The sequence below is a fragment of the Lissotriton vulgaris genome, chromosome 1_1 (assembly GCF_964263255.1).
Source record: "Lissotriton vulgaris chromosome 1_1, aLisVul1.2, whole genome shotgun sequence".
In the NCBI taxonomy this organism is placed as follows: Eukaryota; Metazoa; Chordata; class Amphibia; order Caudata; family Salamandridae; genus Lissotriton; species Lissotriton vulgaris.
In genome coordinates this window covers 1,954,634,538-1,954,654,071 of record NC_141685.1, presented here as the reverse complement: position 1 = coordinate 1,954,654,071, position 19,534 = coordinate 1,954,634,538, and the positions used below count along the sequence as shown (strand labels likewise).

At 43.9% G+C, this 19,534-nt stretch overlaps 1 protein-coding gene across 1 annotated transcript in view; it reads right to left on the bottom strand.

Annotated features, from left to right (window-relative positions):
* PRPF18 (pre-mRNA processing factor 18) overlaps nt 1–19,534 on the bottom strand; it is a 195,898-nt gene that overhangs the window by 113,527 nt on the left and 62,837 nt on the right. Inside the window, exon 5 of the mRNA XM_086933196.1 lies at nt 16,059–16,172. Within this exon, the coding sequence (XP_086789322.1) occupies nt 16,059–16,172 (114 nt within the window). The remainder of the gene's footprint in view (nt 1–16,058; nt 16,173–19,534) is intronic.

The following is a 19,534-nucleotide window of genomic DNA, read 5'->3' as shown; positions in this document are numbered from 1 at the left end:
CCACAAGTCAACTCCCTCTTGTGGGAAGAGAAGTTGGCGAGACCCACTGCTTGAGACCGGTTGCTAAGAAAGGAGGAAAGCCACTTCACCGCCAGGCTCTGGATCCCGGTATTCCTGACACGGTCAATCAGAATATCATGATCGACCATCTCAAACGAAGCTGACAAATCCAGCAGTACCAGGGCCTGGGAGAAGCCATTGTCAGCTCCTCTTTTTAGTTCGTCCAAGACTGTAAGGATGACAGATTCCGTAGAATGTGCCGGTCTAAAACCTGCCTGATGGGAATCCAAGGCATGGGAATGCTCAACAAAAGAACTAGGGCAATTTGCCACATGAGCCTCTAGAACTTTGCTCAAATAGGGCAATAGAAAAATGGGGCGATAATGACAGAGAACTTACGGATCCGCACCCGGTTTCTTCTAGATTGAAGGATTTCCGCACTCTTTAATGTTTTAGGGACAATGCCAAGTTCAAGTGAGTTATTAAGAAAAGAAAGAGGGGGATCTGGACAGATAGTAAAAGCTACTTGAAGTATGTAAGGAGGACATCAGTCAGTGGGTGAACCAGAACTAACCTTTTTGAGTAGGTCAAAAAAGGTCTCCTTTGAAATGGAGGGAATTTGATTCAACCAAGATAAGTTCTGACGTGATCGGATCAGGAGTGGAATAGGTAGAAGATGGGATGCTGGCTTTGATAGCAGCAATTTTGTCAATGAAATATGAATTAAAAGACTCACATATGGAAGGACTGTGAAGGGGCTGGCTTCATCATGACTGTCTGGTTTAGAGAGCTCATTTACATAGAGAAGATCTCTCTAGATTTGTTAGCCGATTTAAGAATTTTATTAGAGAATTATTCTTCCTTGGTTTCAAGAATCTCCTTTTAAGATTCTTTCAAAAGAGTTAAATATGTAGCCTTCTTATGTGTAAGATATTGGAGTCTCCAGCTACATTCTGCCTGTCTAAGAGCAAGTTTCTTAGTTTTTAGGTTGTCAGAGAACAATCGGTGAGCATCTTGAGATCTAAGGATCTTAATTTTCTTGAGAGTGGAAACACACTCACTAGCCCGCTCATGCAATATCTTGATGCTCTCTGCCTGAGTCCGGAACGCTTCTTGTGCGGACGGGCCCATGTCAGTTAAAAGTGAATCAAAATGGTAGAGATTTGCACGTCCCCAATTTCTAGTAGTTGGGTTAACTGTACGTTGGGATTTGGGAGGGGGAACGCCAGAGAGGGAGAAAGTTATAAGATGATGGTCTGACCAAATACAGGAGGAAATCAAAGGAATGGAGAACTCCAAGTTGGATGTACTACTCACAACTCCACACCAAAAATGGTAATGACAGGGCCAGACTACTTCATTGGATAATGTTATATAACATAAGCCACTAAGCTTAAACCCCTTGCAGAAAAGCGGTTCAATTATTTTAGGGAGAAAGGCAAAATAACACCCATTATGGAGGATGCCACAAAAGTGGTAATCCTTAATCCAGTTAAGGACCATATTACATTCCTGAACTTGGATGTCAAGATCTACATGAAAGTTCTGGCCATGAGACTGACAAACGTCTTCCTGGACTAGATAAAGATGCATACAGTGGGTAGTAGCAATCCCAAAAGGGATAGGCCGCACCTCAAGACAGAAAACAAATATACTAGTTCACTGGTAATAGTGTAAATATCTTTTGTAACAATGTAATAAAACGGGGTGCTAAGATAACTAATGGCACCAACGACTCAACGGTGCTACTGGCAAGTCACAAAACAAGCACATAGACCATTGAAAAATTACAGTTGTAGCACCCCCTTCCTTGGTCACAATTTAGTTCTATTCGAACCTAACCTTAATATAGGTAAAAAACACGGCAAAAATTGACAACGTTCTATGATCATAAGGTAAGCATGACGTGTCCAAATCGCACACAGGTTCTCAGGATTCTCCACCACAGATGAAACAGATCTCCTTTATTTATAATCAGCAACATTCCCAGCAATTGATTGAAGCCAACACGTGTTTCGTCTGTACAAAAAAAAGTATTCAGACTTTTTCAAGGCAAAATAAACAATCGTAACAGGGTTCCACGTTCAGCAAAGTGTGTTTTATGCAGATGGTATCCACGTATAAAAAGCACATATTTTTTTTTTTTTGAAAAGTCAAGACGTGATTGGCAAGAATATCACAGCTCTTATTAATAAAATGTGGAGAAACAAATATCATCATGAATTAAGGCCCCAACAGAGACACTGTAAGCGTATACGTCGTGCCCAGGCAATAATTCTCACAAGCGGTAAATGAAAGTATACACCGCAAAGGGTTCCCAAACCTTGAAAAGTTAGTCCCCTCAAGTCATCTGAGTCGTGTATAACCTCGCGCCGTAAGAGTATCCACCAGCACTGATCGTGTTCCTGGACTAATACACTAAAGGAGATATAGATGTTTGACAAAATATGGAGTGTGAACCACCTTGACAAAAGGCATTGGACATGCTGATAACGTAAGATCCTGAGAAAGTATTGCATGCTTATGAAGCAGGTGTTGACCAGGTTTGGCCCAGGAGAAGACTTCATCAAGATGACGTTAGGTAGTTATCAGAACCCAAGGGCAGGAGTGCTGGTGGATGGGGCTTAGACAACATCATTTGACATAAAGAGAGGGACTGGAAAGAGATGTGCGATCTCTCTACTATTGTATGTTATGGCTATTGAATTGCTGGAGATAGCAATAAGAGCAGCTGAAACTAGTAGTGAGATCCTGATAAGAGGATTGAATCATGAAATCTCACTCAGTGTCGACAACATGCTGTTCTCACTTTTGGTGGCAGACATATTGTGGCACAACCTGGTTCCACTTCTGATAGAGTACAGACAGGCTTCCATGTACAAAATAAAGAACACTGACACAGAGTACCTGACTATGGGCAAAGCAGAAGATGAACTCCGATAGACAGGCCGGGAGATTCCACTTCATAAAAAAAGTTAATTAGATACTTGAAGGTAGAGCTATCCTCCCATCTTTCTAGATGGTAGGCAACAAACATCTGCCACATATGGAAGATAATAATATAGCACTTAAGGAGTGGGCCATCATTTCTACATATTCTGGCTGGGCCATACTGCAGCAGTCACAAGGAAGATAATCCCCATTTATTGTAAGTCTTCCAAGCACTGCAAATAAAGGTGGGGTGAGAAGTGCTCAAGGACATGCAGATCCTCATCTTAAAATCTGTGTGGCAAGGCAAGAAATATAGATTATACTCCCAGCTATGAAAGGCCCCAAGAGAGGGGGGGAGAACTGAGATTCTATGGCAGGACCGGAGGCGAGGCTTATGCCCTCATTTCTTTATTTTCGACTCCAGCAGATTACAATAATAAACTAACAATGTAGGATCTACTTCTTATGGTTACCCCCACTTTTTGCTGATGTTTCACTGTTTTTCGACTGTAGTCTGGCTGGGTCCCTGCTATCCAGGACCCCAGCCTAGATGCTTCCTCTCTAAATTGTTTCCATGTACTTTAGGTACACTCCAGTTTGGTTACTGGGGTACCCTTATGAGTCCCTAGCATATGGTGCACTAGGTACTAAGGACATAGGTACCCCAGAGGCCTACCAGGGGCTGCAGCATGTATTTGGCCACCCCTGGGAAGCCTTCCAAAATTACACCACAGGACAGCTACTGCAGCCTGGGTAAGTTGGTGCATGCACCCGTTACTTAGATATAGGTTTCCTATATCTACCTTAAATGAATGAATGAATGTTGGATTTATAGAGCGCATGGTTACCCGGAGGCGTCCCAGCGCTGTACCACTGGGGAACCCGTTCTGGCTTTCCCTGTGAGATGGCCCCTTTCTGGGCATCCCCAAGGTGCAGCCAGGCATCCCCAGCGGTGATGGGGCCGGAGTGGAGATTAAGCAAGCTATTGCCCAGAGTTGCAGCGTGGGACCCTATGGTTAGAGTGGCACTGAGGCGAGATTTATCGGGCCCGCTGACATTGGTACTGCACCCGGCCGCATCGGGAATTGAATCCTGGTCCCGGGCCGACCTCTGCCTCCGGATCTGCCGCCTCTAACCGTTGAGCCACACTTCTCCTCACCTCACCTTCCAAATCACTACACATATATATCTATCAGTCACCCCTATGGTGGGCCTTATCAATCCTGAAGGCAGGGTGCTGGGTTTTGTATGAGAGGGTGCCCATGCATGAGCAGGGCCCCTCTGCAGCCTTTGGAATCTATTATCCCGGGTTGTTCTGTGATGCAGCCAGACCATATACTCGTAAGTGCATTATATCCTCGTGGGAATGCTAACTTTGGAATGGCTGCAAGGAAACATGTTGTGTTTGGTGTCAAACACTTTGTAATCATACCCCCCTCCCCCCCGCCAGTCCTGGGTGGCAGGGGTATGATTCCACCCTTCTAGAAGGAGAGACATGTCCACACCGGTAAGTGGATGCTTACTCTCTCTACAGGCAACAACATAGACTTTTTTCACAAATTGGTAATCTCAGATCTTGACAGACAAATAGATCAAAAGAGACAACTCAGGAATAAGGGAGATAATTTGACCCAGAAAGAACGGAAGGCCCTTAGACATCTCATGTGAGACAAAGATATTACAATAAAGGAAACAGACAAAGGTGGGAACATTGTTGTTATGCGCAGGTGTGACTATGAGGATCAAATCCAGAAACCACTCTAAGACCAGCAAAGTTACGAGCAACTCCCCAACAACCCAATTTGTACCTTGACAGATCCTCTTAACAGACATTAGAGACAGTGGCATGGACAGGGGCTACTGGATGACAATGATGTTACATATTTGAAAGTAGACAGACCCAGATACCCTTGTATCTATACCCTTCCGAAGATACACAAAGATATTCCTTTCCCGCCTGAAAGACCCATAATCTCAGGCAATGATGGACCAACAGAGAGGATGTCGGAATACGTAGACAAGTTCTTGAAACCTACTGTCAAGAACTTGCCCTCGTATATCTGCGACACTTAACATGTGCTGGACATTATGGCGGACTTAAATTGGGACGAGAATACGACCTTGGTGACCCTTGACGTGACTGCCCTTTATACCAGCATTAAGAGAGACATTGGCCTGCTTGCCATTAGAAAAATACTGAACACCAGGTCAGCTAGCTTTTGGGATAACACAGAAATGCTCATAGTAATGATTGAGCTGATTTTAGACAACAATGTGTTACTTGTCATAGATTATTGGTATAGACAGAAGCAAGGTGTAGCCATGGGTTCCAGATTCTCCCCCTCATATGCAGGTCTGTTTATGGGCTGGTTCGAGGAGATGAGGATCTGGGGCCCAATGGGATCACGATGGAATGATTCCATACTATACTGGGGCAAGTATATTGACAACTGCCTGATGATCTGGACAGGCTCATCAGAAAAACTGAGTGAGTTTTTCGATTATTTAAATAGCAATGAACACAACATCAGGTTTCCTTTCCAGCACAATAAAAATAGAATTTCCTTTCTTGATGTTGAGCTATACATTAGAGATAACAAGATACACAGTAGACTATTCCGCAAAAAAAACAGCTTGCAACGCATTACTTCATGCGACGAGTGCCCCCCCAGCACACCAGATTAAGTCAATCCCATAGGGTGAACTTGTGAGAGTGAGACGTAATTGCAGCTTCATACCCAAATTTGAAGAATGCAAAAAGGGAGTGTTGACCCGCTTCCAAAGTAGGGGATATGATAAGGTGACACAAAAAAAAGAACAACAACAGATAAGCACGCTAAAAAGACAGGACACATTAAGAGATCGGAATGATCCGGTCCGTAAGGAAGACAAAATACGTATGGTGACTGGATGTAACAACTGGTCAGGTGTCATGATGCATAGTCTTAAACACTGGCACCTGCTTAAGGCTGACAAATCACTCACGAAACACATTACTGACAGACCCACTATCACCTATAGACGAGGATTTTCTCTCAGAAATCTGTTGAGCCAGAGTTACCCTAGGACTGAGAAGAAAGAAACCTGGTTGACACAACGATCGAAGGCCTTCTTTGGGTGTGGACACTGCAGCACATGCAAATGGGCATGTAAGAAGAAGACAGAATTCAAAGGCCCTGGCGACAGAACATACAATATTGGGTCAAACATTAATTGCATGACAAAGTTCGTAGTTTATATCATGGAGTGCAGATGCAAGAAAAGATATGTAGGGAGTTCGCTCAGGACATTATGTGAGAGAATGGGTGAGCATATAAGAGCAGTAAAGCAAGGGGATGCAAGATATCCCATTGCTTCACACATGTCTTACTGCCATGCACAGACATCCCATAAACAGTCATACCGGAGAGACATCACAGAAGTGGGAACAGAGAATTAGCCCTACGGTTGGAAAAACACATAACAGAGATATGCTAACATCTCATGACATCGGTCAAGTATGTCCTTTATGTTTACTGTTTACTTACATTACATTTATTACTTTACACCACCCGGAGATGATGGGTGAGAAATATGGAATTCAAGCACAACCTTACATTTGTTTTTCCTGTAAATAGTGCTTGCATTCAACTTTTGATCACACACATCACCAGCACTTATTTCACCATGTCAAAGTGGGAAAAAAATCCTTTTCCACAGCGGACCACAAACTCTGGCATAACATTTGGCCTATTTATAAATATCGGGTATTGTGCACACACTTCTGGGAATCACACTTTTTTTTTATTATTGGCAGGATTTAAATCAGGATTCTTATATTTAATCGGATTCTTATATTGTGCGATGCATAGAGAATGATCCAAACCGATCGTATATATTTGCACTACAATATGGCCGCTAAATATGAAGAAACTGACTGTAGCCGTGTCTGTTTGCATTTCGTGAATGTTCGAAATGGGATATTCGTCTTTCTAGGAGTTCGGACCGGAAGTGGAAGCCGGCATTTAGGGCGCATACCGCGTAGAATCGCTACTCGGATTTACACTGCAAGCGACGTCCAAAGACTTATTCTCAACCGCACGGTAAGGAGGGAACAATATTATGGCATGGTGATTCATTAGAGAGCATTTTGGAGTGACTGGCAGCTTATCTTGCCGCGAACGTACCGGTAGAGTGTTGTTCTCCACGATGATAGCTACAGTAACTAAGAGTGAGGTTAGAGGTGTGCCTGACCAGTGCGGGGCTTGAAATTTATAGTAAGCATGAATACAATGATGTACTCAACATTCGAAAAGAGTATAAGGACTGCTGCAATCTAGTTGACCTGGTCATGGACACATGGGGTTTGCAATAGTGGATATTCCTGGTGTTTAGCTAGACACTCGGGACTCCATATTTACAGCATGTGATGATCATCATGAAGCGTTCGTATGCTAATTGCTTGAGGATATAGATAATATGTATAGCATTTGTGATGTGTGTTGGCCACACAGTGTGATTTGGGTAGCTTCAGGAATCTAAATGTACTGTTTTAACAAAACTAGATGTATGAGGAACAAGTAGCGTTTTGGGTTAGTTCGGGAATGGCTTTCTAATGATATGCATAATGGGCTAGTTGGAACAGCAAATGCCTGTCTGCATATATGAAACTCACATCTGAGACTATTTCTTGTACTATTTGGCTCTAGATACAGAGATTGTGCACAACACTGGGGCCATTTTAATAGACGCATAACCCTAGTGGATGTCGCTCTAGGCTCTGTTCTCTTACAGAGAAACATAAGCAAGGATTATAGGTATTTATAAAAATTCTGCTGCTAAGATATTTTTGGGCTTACTAGGGTAACTATACCCTGTGCTTTGTGACCACTTTCCCAGACTAGCCACTATTTTACTTTTTTCAAATTGACATCCATTTCCATTTTTCATGTGTGATTCATGTTTTCTCTCCATCTATACTTTGGCATGTGGAATATACTTTTTATATCCATTTTAATTGGGACATAACTAAGAGATCTTCTAGGATCTTACACCTTGTGCTGTCTGTCTTAGAGCCACAGATTTTCCATTTTCACTTCTCAGGGAGTGAAAATGTAGATACACTGTGTACATCTGTGGATGTATCTTATGATACATTGCACTCTTATTTTGTTTCTGTGCAGCCTTGATAAAGTCGTGGGACGATTTCCCTTGCAAAGTGACGAAACAAGTGTCAGCTGTTTTGAAGACTCAAGGATTAAAAAGAAAATGAACAAGAACTCACTTTACGTGTTGTAATTTATGCTCTCACTCTGCACTATTTAGATAATTTTTGAGACAATATTTTGTGTGCTGGGGTGTTTTCATTTACATGTCCACACCGGTACACCCGGTACCAGTTTAAAGGAGTCCTGGCATCACAAAGTGGATGCAGCAGCCACAGACACGAGCCTGGCCTCCTGCAGCTGGACGAAACTCCGGCAGTCGAGGCCTGGACAATAGGTTTCCTGTCACAGTGAAATGTCCCCACCTCCCAGACAGGCTTCAGTGTATTGGGGCTGGGTGGGTGCACTCCAAGAGTGCTTTGAAGTCTGCACTGGGGGCACATTTGGTGTACCTGTGCATAGCCCAGTGCAAACCGGTTGCAGGTGCTACCAGGCCCTGCTCTGGCGTGAAGCTGGACAAAGGAAATGGGTGTTGCCACCCCTCTTTCTGGACCCTCCCATAGGCGGGTCCTCAGAGTATGTTCAACCCCTTCCTTGGGTATAAGAAAGGAACCCCTAACTACAGGAATTTAGATTACACCTGGACAAACTCTGCTACAGAAATCCCAGAACTTCAACAATCTACACGACTAGATGACTGAAGAATCTCCTTGGAGTAAAGGAGTTACTCCCCTGCTTGGCAGGCACCAAAGACGCATCTGCCGGTTTGCATCTCTGAAGCTCCCGCCGGACTTCGAATTATTTGCAACACAGGAGGTGGGTTTCCAGACTTCCCAGATGCCGAACCGGGTCCCCAGCAAAGCTGAGACCCGTAGCCCTTGTGGGTACAGTGGAACCGGAACCCCTGGACACCGTGCACATTAAGTGCATTACCTTCTCGACCTTCCTTGAGGCTGTGCATTGGGTTACTTGTAGCCCAGACCCCGGGCACCTTTTCCACCGAAGATTGCTGGCCTACACTCCACAAGTGTTCCGTGAGCCGGCCCTTTGTGTTTTCGCTCGAGGTACCTTCAAGATCCCTGGTCCGTTGACTGGTGGGTCCCTGAGAAGGCAACTTTGACTTTCCTTGGGCTTCCCTGGTTGCTCCAGACGTGCCCCGACTCTCCACCACTTGGTGAGTCCCCCCGGACCTTGCTGGCCCACACCGAAGCAGCTTTCCTCTTCCTGAGTGGGATGCTGTTGCCAAGGCTTGTTGGGTCCAGTCTGGACACCGACACCGCAGCACTTGACATCCTTCGTGGGACAGCTCAAATTCAGCTCTTGGTCGTCGTTGACGCCCCCTGGTCCTTGTAGCTGAAGAGTCAAGCTTCCCCTCCTCGCACCTGAAGCACCAGACATCGGTGGGCATTCGTCTATCGTGCCCCTGGTCACTGGCAAGTGACCCAGACTCTGTCCCCTCTGCTTTCAGGTTCTTCACATCTTCGATCCAGGCTTGGATCCCTCCGGACACTTTTCTCCTCGACTGCAGCAGCACTTTGCAGCAGATCGCCATTGGAATCAACTACGATTCCCGACACCAAAAAACACCTATGCACCCGGCTTCCCTGGGTGAGGTAACTCAAGTACTCCGGTGCTCCAGTGGGTGTTGGCCCTAGAACCCTTTAAGTCTAAAGAGGTTTGCTCAAAGTCCTCTCCTAAGTGTCCTGAATCTTTAAATTTCCAACCGCGACTTTCCCCATAGAAGATAACAGCGATTCGCGGCTGTGTTCTCACACGGCACGTGTCCCCCGTGGGTCCCCTGTGTCACTACCTTGGGTGATTTCTTGTGGTTCCGACGATTCTACAGGCTCTAGGCCTTGTGTCTAGTCAAGTCTTGGTTCTTATACCACTTTCTTAAAATATGGTTTGGTTCACCCCTAGGGCCTAACGTATATTGTGCTAATTTACTGTGATATATTAAGTATAACATATGTGCTTTGACATCTAGCCTCATAAAGAGACTAGTAGGGTTTTACATATATATACACACCTGCTGTGGTTCTCCTTTCATTTAGCCATTTAAGAGATTATAGACTGGTATAACAAGCTGCTTTACATTCCTTCAAGACTTTGCCTGAGGCTGCTCTCCATAGCTACCACTAGGATAGCTTTCAAATAAGGTTGTCTTTAACCTATCACCTCTAAGGGGTTGTTTGGACTGGTGCAAAGTGCCCACTGTAACTAGTGGTCAGCATATGCCAGGCTAACTTCTCACAAACAATGTACAGGGAAAAAGGTCAAACAGACGGTCCATAACCAGATGAAACCTTCTGGACTCCTCTTTCTTTCCCTGCTCTCCAGCTGTTAAGAGCATGTGTTCTGTTCTCTGGGGGATGATTTTATTCCCGTTTGTGTGGGGGTTATTGTAATTTATTGCTGATGGTTTCAAACCGTTTATTTGTTTGTCTCAGTTGCAGCGCTCTAGTCGCGACATGTTTTCCCCTGAACCCTCGGGACCATGCGAGTGGGATGAGGCCGTTACGGCGCCAGAGGGTGTTCAAGAGCTGCGGGTCATCTCGTTGCTCTGCAGGGGATGCGCTGTCAGCAATTAGTGCATTTAGACGAGCTTGCATCCCCACAGAGCCACTGTGCCTCCCTGAGCCGCCTGGAACGTGTGAGGCCCACTTAGCGGGTCCGTAAAATATTTGATTTGGTGCAGCCTGACGCCCGTGCTATCGGGTCTGTATTTTTTCCCCAGATATTGATGACTACCTTGTACTCAGCATGCCTCAGTTTGGCTGCATTCGGGGGCAGGACCCAGGTGTTTCCAACACCCTATCCAGGTTCAGGGTGAGTTGGCCCCAAGGGCAGAGACCCATTGACTTACGCTTCACGCGCCCAAAGGCAGTGACTACTCTAGTCCCCAAAGGTGTGCCATTGGGCCACCAAATATTGCCTGTGCCTTTTGACACCAGTACCTTTTAACCCTGAACAGAGCTCCTGTGGTCTTATGTTAAGGTCACACTGGTTCCTTATTGTTATTGTCCTTTTGATTGTTCAAAGAACCACGAAAGAATATGCAGAGAAGGAATCCCTCTAAGTACTACCCTTAAATTATGAGTTTTGCGAGGCAGTCGACATCTCGATCCACCAAGCAGTGACTGCAGCCATAGGCCCTTTTGAACTTCGCCTGATGGCTATGACATATCCCTTTGCTGCTCCTCAGACCATGTTAGAAAATGCCTGCTTGCTGCTCCCTATGTGCTGCCACGGGCGCCTAAGCGGAAAAGGAAATCAGGGATGGACCTCCGTGATTTTGAGGTCCTCAAGAAGACTTTTCTCGCCCATCCAGCCCCTGTGGTGGACACTGCCCCTCCAGAGACCCTTGTTGACCCAGGGAAAGACGATTCACATGACAAATCCAACAAGGAGGTGGATCCCTTCCAGCCCTGGCACCCCTCGGCACACTTAAGACTCCACAGATCAAGCCCCCAGGAAACCCTCCGATTTACTGTATCCTGAGGCCCTACTTCATCTTTGTTCAGCAGAATGGGCCCCTTCAGACAAGACTGAGAAATATGTAGCAGGAAGCCCTTAGAGAAAGAAGTCAGGGCAAAGCTTAGGGCAGATTGTCCCCACCTCTCCCGCCCGGATAAAGTAGCAACAACCCCGGAGGACTATTTTCACATGGCCACCTTTATGCGAAAATATGTAAGAGACGCTAAGAAGAGTATTGACCATTCCTGGAAGTTGTGCCAAGATAAGTTTTAAGATATTTGTGACCCTCTCACTAAGATTCTAGACCTTGAAGAAGAGGCAAGAATAGCAGATACACCCCTTTCCCCGGAGTCAGTTTCAGGATGGGTGCAACGTGCTATTATTTTTTCATGGAACGCAAATTGCGCTCTTTAGAAGGAGCGGTACAAAAGGGGGGGGTGATGGACGGAGCATCTGAATCAATCAAACACTCACACCCAGTCAAAAGATCTGGGTTTAATCCATCACCGTTCTTTAGCTCACTCTGCCACCCCAGTTCAGACATGGCTATATGCAAATCAGTCTGACCCTGTGCCTCATGGGAACAGTCCATCCCGAACTGCCAAGCCTGGTCTTCCCTGGACCGGAAACAAGCTTCCGAGGACCGGTTTCTGGCATTCCAGTCCCTTGCTCACTTGGCCACTGGATTCAAGATAGCCTGGCTGATGAGGATTATGAATCCGAAACCGGTCCCAGGATGCTTGTTTCCGGTCCAGGGAAGACATGGCTTGGCAGTTCGGGCTGGACTGTTCCCATGAGGCACAGGGTCAGACTGATTTGCATATGGCCATGTCTGAACTGGTGATGGATTAAACCCAGATCAGTTGACTGGGGTGAATGTATGATTAGCTCAAGCGCTCCATCCATCACCCCCTTTTGTATCACTTTGTTCGCCCTAAGTTGGCAGGGTATGCTCGGACGCGAGTCCCTTGCTCACTTGGCCACTGGATTCAAGATAGCCTGGCTGATGAGGATTATGAATCCGAAACCGGTCCCAGGATGCTGGTTTCCGGTCCAGGGAAGACATGGCTTGGCAGTTCGGGCTGGACTGTTCCCATGAGGCACAGGGTCAGACTGATTTGCATATGGCCATGTCTGAACTGGGGTGGCTGAGTGAGCTAAAGAATGGTGATGGATTAAACCCAGATCAGTTGACTGGGGGTGAGTGTTTGATTGGCTCAAGCGCTCCGTCCATCACCCCCTTTTGTATCGCTTTAGAAGGAGCGGCATTCTCTTCTCCTAAAAGTGGACCGCAAATTGGGCATTTTGAGGGCTACGGAGGATGGCACAGTGGCACAAGGCAGATTTTATTGTGAGCTATTTATTAAAGAGCTGGACAAATTTGTGGCCACTTTCACCTCTTTAAACAAAGGCCAGGTCTTCCAGTCACAAATTTTTGTTGGGGCCGGCTGTGGCAGAGGGCACTCAGTTAGTCACTTCTACACCAAAGGCCCTTCCCAGAGCCTTCAATTTTTTCCCTCCAAGAGAGGCTCTTATGGACGTGGCTCCAGAGGTGCTCCCAGGCAGCAGTTCCAAGCACAAAACAGGCGAATGCTTTCCCTTCCAGCATCAGGGCAGGGGCCGGCTGGCTCTGTTAGCTCGAAATTGGGAGCAGCTTACCTATGACGCTTGGGTTCTATCTGAGGTTTTTGCATAGAGTTTATGGTTCCCCAATTCAAGAGGTGCGCCCATGGCAACTATTTATCAAGGAAGATCAGGCCGCCTTGATAGACAGGGAGGTGGACAATCTCCTGCAGAAAGGAGCTATGGTCATCTCCTCCTTCCATCATCGGGATTTTCTAAGCAATATCGTTTTGGAGGACAAGCAAGATGGAGGGCAGCGGCCAGAGATCAACCTCAAAGAGTTCAACGGCTGGTTGGTATACCGCCATTTCAGGATGGAAGGTATCCATCCGAGATCTCTTTCAGGAGACGATTGGATGGTCAGACTAGATCTGAAAGATGCGCACCCGAATGTACATATTTTTCCTCTCCATCGCCAGTTCCTACAGTTCAGGTGGCGAGAGCAAGTTTACAAATTTGTGACTCTCTCTTTGGCCCCATAGTGTTTCACCAAGGTCCTCAAGTCTGTGGTGGAGTCTCTCAGGGCTTGGGTTTGTCTCATAATATATTTTAACAACTTCTTTTCTCTTGGACCAATGTCTGGAGTGCCTGCTGGTGCAGTTGCAAGCTGCGGTGGACCTGCTGCAAAGTTTGGGCTAGGTTGTCAACAAAAGCAAATCCCTTTTGTCTCCTTCCAGACAGGTAACCTTTTTGGGCTTCATCACAGATTCAATGCAGAAAATCTTGAGTCTTCCCTTTCTGCAGATAGTCAAGATCTGGAGGGTGTTGTGGAGGACGTTGTCCAGACCTGCCACCTCTCTCAGACAGGTTGCCAAAATCATGGGCTTGCTGTCTTCCTCGATTCAGATGATATTCCTGGGCCCTCGTCTCAACTATCATCTTCGCGGTAGGGTCCAATACTCAGAAATGCATCCCACTCACAGACTAGGTCAGAGATGAGATAAGATGGTGGCGGGATAACACAGAGGAGTGGAACAGCCGGGATATCTTCAATTCGGATTTGGATATGGTTATAGAGTCCAATGCAAGGAAATCAGGCGGGGGAGCTCGCTGCGGGGACTCTTTTACAGAAGGAAAATGGTCTTCAAGAGAGCAACGACTCCACATCAATTGCCTCTAATTACTGACCGAATCCTGTGCGATCCAAGGTTTGCCGAAGCACAAAGTGAGCTGCAGCGTTCTCCTCATGACGGACAATGAATCAGCGGTGAGATACATCAACCATCTAGGCAGTACCAAGTCAAAGGCCATGGCGGACCTCGCCAGACTTCAGGACCTTCTGTCCCTCTCACAATGGGTCTGTGACAGCAGAACACCTGCCAGGTGCCTCCAATGTGGTGGCAGACTGGTATTCTCAGGCATGGTCATACATGAGCCTTTGGCAGTTGCATCCAATTATATTTTAGAGGTGGAGAGCTTTGTGGGGTCCCTTTACACTGGTTATATGCTGTGCAAACCTCTTGTGTTGATTTTCATAAACTATAATGTTGTCCATGTATACTAACAACTCAGACCATCTGGAGGGTTCCAAGTGGTTAATGACTTGCCTCTTAGTTCACTATTGGCATTGTCGTCAGGTTGTGAGGAGGCATGAATATTTCTACACATTTTTGAAAAAGGTCAGTTTTAAATAAAATACTTCTGAATGCATTTATCTATTATGATGTACTAATGTGTTTTGCTTCTGCAGGTTAATGGAATTCACTTTTTTAATTTTGAAGACTTCATCATATTTTTACAGATTTGATGTAAGATGTATTGAACAATGAACGTGTCCCTAAATTAAAGTTTTGCAGGGCACTTTATTTGCTTCTTTTATTTTACTTCAGGTAGCCTGTTAATAAACAATTTGCTGTTTATTTAGCATAATTTTTTTAATGCCGGTGCTTGCTGAAGCAAACAGCAGTCCAGTGCAGTCATTCAGCAGGGGATGCATGTGAAGGGGGGGGGGGGGGGGGGGGAGACCGCTTACGCCTCCCCAGGCTGTACTTTTAGTACCACAGCCCTAAAGGAACACCGCCAGAAAGCAACATTTGAAATCTCAGTCATCTGGCACTGAACTGTACGCCCTCTAAAAATACTCTTGCTGAGTCTGCCTGCTTAAAAGCATATTTCAGCCATAATGAAACTAAGCCATTGCTCAATCAAGGACATCAAGTTTCTTTTCCTGACTCAGCTGTCTCGGTTGAGGTCAGGAAAAGACAGTAGCCTATTGTAGATCACTGCAACAGATGTCATCTGGATTACTTCACTTAAGTATTACTCACTGATGATGTTATAGCACAAGGCAGAATCCAGTCTCCTGGTGATGTAACCACTTTTCTGTCACAGCAGAGGTCAACTCTATACCTATTCGATCAAAATAAATTCAGACACATCAGGCAGAACAAATAAATCCCCTTTTCCATCCAAAGGAGGAGAGCTTTTAACCCTTCTCCTACTGATGGGGTCAGCCACCAACAGGGCTGTTATCAATGGCTCTACAAACTTCTGCACAACCACATGGCACAGGAAACACACTCAGGAGGGAACAAAAATACAATAACAGCACAGACACAGGTAAGCCAACTCCTCTGCCTCACCAGCATGCCATGTTGAGGAACGACCTCTGAAGTACTATCACACAAAAAAGTATACGCAGGCTAAGAAACAGAGACCTAATATGCAGCACTGAAGACTCACAACCATCTTGACAAACATTTGGCCTCAGGCATTTCTTTTAACTGTGCTTCCAGTTTGTTTGTATGAATCACCAAAATCAATTAATTATACACTTTCTGAAACCATCATCTCAGCCGTCAATCAGTTTGTATAAATAGATAGAACTCTTAGCATGCACACGTTCTAGTAAATGGCCAACTGTTCCTTACTCCAATGGCTTACCTTATTAACTTCAGGTGCTAAAATTTCTATCTTTCTCAATCTCTGAAAAGCATCATAATCTGTTTCAGCAAACAATCGAATCGGTTCCCCTCGTTCTCTCAACCTCCGGATCACCTGCAAAAGTCAACCAAATATTTTATGCTCAGCACAAGTATCATCACTGCTACATTCACATTAATGTAAAATGTATTATAGACCTAGAGTTATCAAACATATACCAATATGTGTCTAGAAAATGAGAAGGATAAGTAGGAGGAAAGGATGGGATGATATTCAAGCTATTTCCATTAATTAGTCTTTATTCTGGTTTTACAAACTGCCAGAAAAGGGGGTTGGTGCGAGTTTCCTTTCTTAGGAACATTGGGCGTGAGGAGTACACTCACCAGCACCTTTATTGAGTTAAACTCTTTAAATGTCTTGCAATGCCATTTGAAGAAGAGTAAAGTTTGATACATTTCTTAAAAACTATTAGATTCATATCCAGAAATGTCAGAACAACACTGGTTGCCTAAAGAAGGAACAAGGCTTAGGCTATGGCTAGATTGAAAAGCAAGTAATTTAAACCCACTTGTGTGACTACATACTGTTTAGATTCAGATACAGAACAAGTGGATGCAACTGAACATCAGCAAAAACAATATATTGTTGGGAACTAGAGAGCAATTAACTAACTCAAACTTCTCAGATTTAATCCATCATTGTTCCCGACACAAGGTGTTCCTGAATCCTCAGTCAGTGATGTGAGCTTTATTTTACATTTTTCAACAGGATGAGTCTTTATTAAATAGAGTTATCTAGACCCTCACCTATATCTCCTTACAAAAGTGATATGCCCACTCAATATATCTCAACAACTAAATTAATCCAGGGAGAGAATCACTTATGTTTTTAGTCACTAATGTATTACATCATGTAGAATAACAGAGTGTATTCATTTCACAATGTTATCTGTATTATTTTTCTATTTGCCATCCTCAAACCAAAAGTGATGGGATACAATACATTTGGGAAATATAACTGTTAAGATTTAAATTAAAAATATTAGAAATTCTGAACATCATAATGATGATGAAGGCAATTTTGGTATGTCTGATACGAGTATGCTGTTGATACTGATTCGACATGGAGAGTAACATAATACTTTGGTGTTAGAATTAACTTCATGAACTTACACAACAAACTGAATTGATCACAAAAGACTGAACAAAAATTCTATCATGAAAAAGATGTATGTATCCTGATGAAGACTATCAATAGGAAGGCAAAACATTGAATGAGAGGACAATAAGCAGCTAAAAAGAAGAGAATATGGAATTAAAAATCAAAAGTACCACAAACAAAATATTTAATTGTCGTGCAATGTAAAACTCTCCCTGTGGCAAAAGAAAAAAATAGGCACAAAAGTAGGAATATGTATGGTTGGGATTAGTTTACAGATGTGTGATATATTTTTGTAGCTGTTTTTGAAAAATAATTGTATAATGAAACAGCTACACCGTGATATTTTTCTATATGATACAATAAATTAGTGGGTATAAAGAGAAAAAGTGTTATTGCCTGGCACATCTCTTTTTTTGATAATTAGTCAGTTATTGTGCAAAATTCGTTTGGACTATCCATTTTATAAGGAGAGACTTTACTGTAAATGTCACACTTTCAGTAAAGGTCATACAGTTTGTTACCTCCAATATGAAAGCCTTGTTTGTTAAGCAAATCTGGTTATAATTGGAGAGTGCAAACCAACTGATTCTCAAGCTGCAAGTGGGCCAGAATGGGGGTTAGAATGTTGCAGGAAAGCGGAAACAAGACAGAAGCAGGGAACATGCCTTGGTACTCCACACAAATGTTTGTACAACCCTATGTTATCTCCAAGGCAAAAATCAGGTTTCATCAGAATCTAAGAACTAAAAGATTTTCCAATAAAGCTGGTTTCCCTCAACCCTGTACAGTCTTTGCATCACAAGCAGGAGGAATTTATTTACCAACCATCATTGGACTTCTTTGGCTATTTGAACATTCAGCCTCAGTTCCTAAATTCTGTCCTATCCTCAGGACCCACATTTCTTCTAAGGAAACATATTTAGCAGCAGGTATGCATTGTGTATCATGTGCTATATGAGATAAAGTACCTACTGCTATACATTAAATGGATATTTTAAGTCACTCAGGAATCAAAGGATGGTACAGATAAACCAAACCAAAAGCAGAGTTTCCTAATAAGGTCACAGAACTCTGAGGTTACATCAATATCCTTTTCAATATGGCAGATGGTCTTTTATGCCTCATATCACAAGGTCACACTATCAACCATTCCACAAACTCCTTATATCTCTGGTGTCCTGGACTTTTATTCGAAAGAGATAGTATGCTTGCATACATGAATAACAGCAGAATCTTTTGTGTGGGAAAAAAAGCCAGTTAGTAATTTGTTAAAAAAGATATTAGGTTGTGTTTAATTTAACTCGGATTAAGGATGGCTGCAACTCAGAATGTGTAGAAACATGCAAAGATTCTATCTCAACTGTAATGGCCAACAGCGTCCAAAAAATGAAATATGTTACCATAATGATCTCTAATTTGCAGACCACTATTAATTTCATAAAATACAGATCAGAAGAAAGAAAGGGCAATTCTCTTTTTCATTGTTTGAACTGCTACTGTAATGATGTTCTGAGATCTGATTTTCACCATGGCTGCTTGCTTCGGATGGAGGCATGATGGCATACAATTACATATCTAGGTAGGCTGTATTTCTGTATCGCAAACCTAGTCAAAAAGCAGCAGAGCACCATTCAAGGTTAAAGACAAACATAAATTCAAGGAGTGACAGAAGATGAAGCTGGTTTGTTGAAGGTTAATGCACTGTGATATATAGTATTCTATAAAGAGGTGCAGCTTCAAATCTTTCCTGAATCAGAGCAGCCTATTGGCTGTCCTGATGGATACTTAAGTTTTTCCAGATCTTGGATGCATAGATAGAAATGACTTGTGCTTTTTATTTTTCATCATTACATTTCTTAGTCTGCAGTCTGATAGTGACCTGTATGCAGATGTGCTGAAAACAACCAGAGATGTTGAGCTTGACTGCAAAATAAGCATGGGTGCTGGTTATGATGGTTCTTTAAATGATGAAGCTAGTTTTGAGGATGGTGAGGGCCAGCAAGGAGAACTAATGGAGTTCTAGCAGGATGGGTGTGATGTGATCAAATTTGTTCAGGTCCTAGATGAGACAGGCGGTGGCATATATGCTGCACTTAAGGGATACCAGCCATGGAACAGGTCATTTACACCCCGCAGATGTGTGAGTACAAGGGTTAGACGGTAGTTCTGAAGTCACTTTCTGGAATAAACAGTTTCACTTTCTTTAGAAGAGTCAAGTCAAGTCATAAAATTTGTATAGCGCACTACATACCCAGAGGGTTTCAAGGCGCTTAGGAAGAGGAGGAGGATTATTTGTCAAATATCCAAGTTTTAAG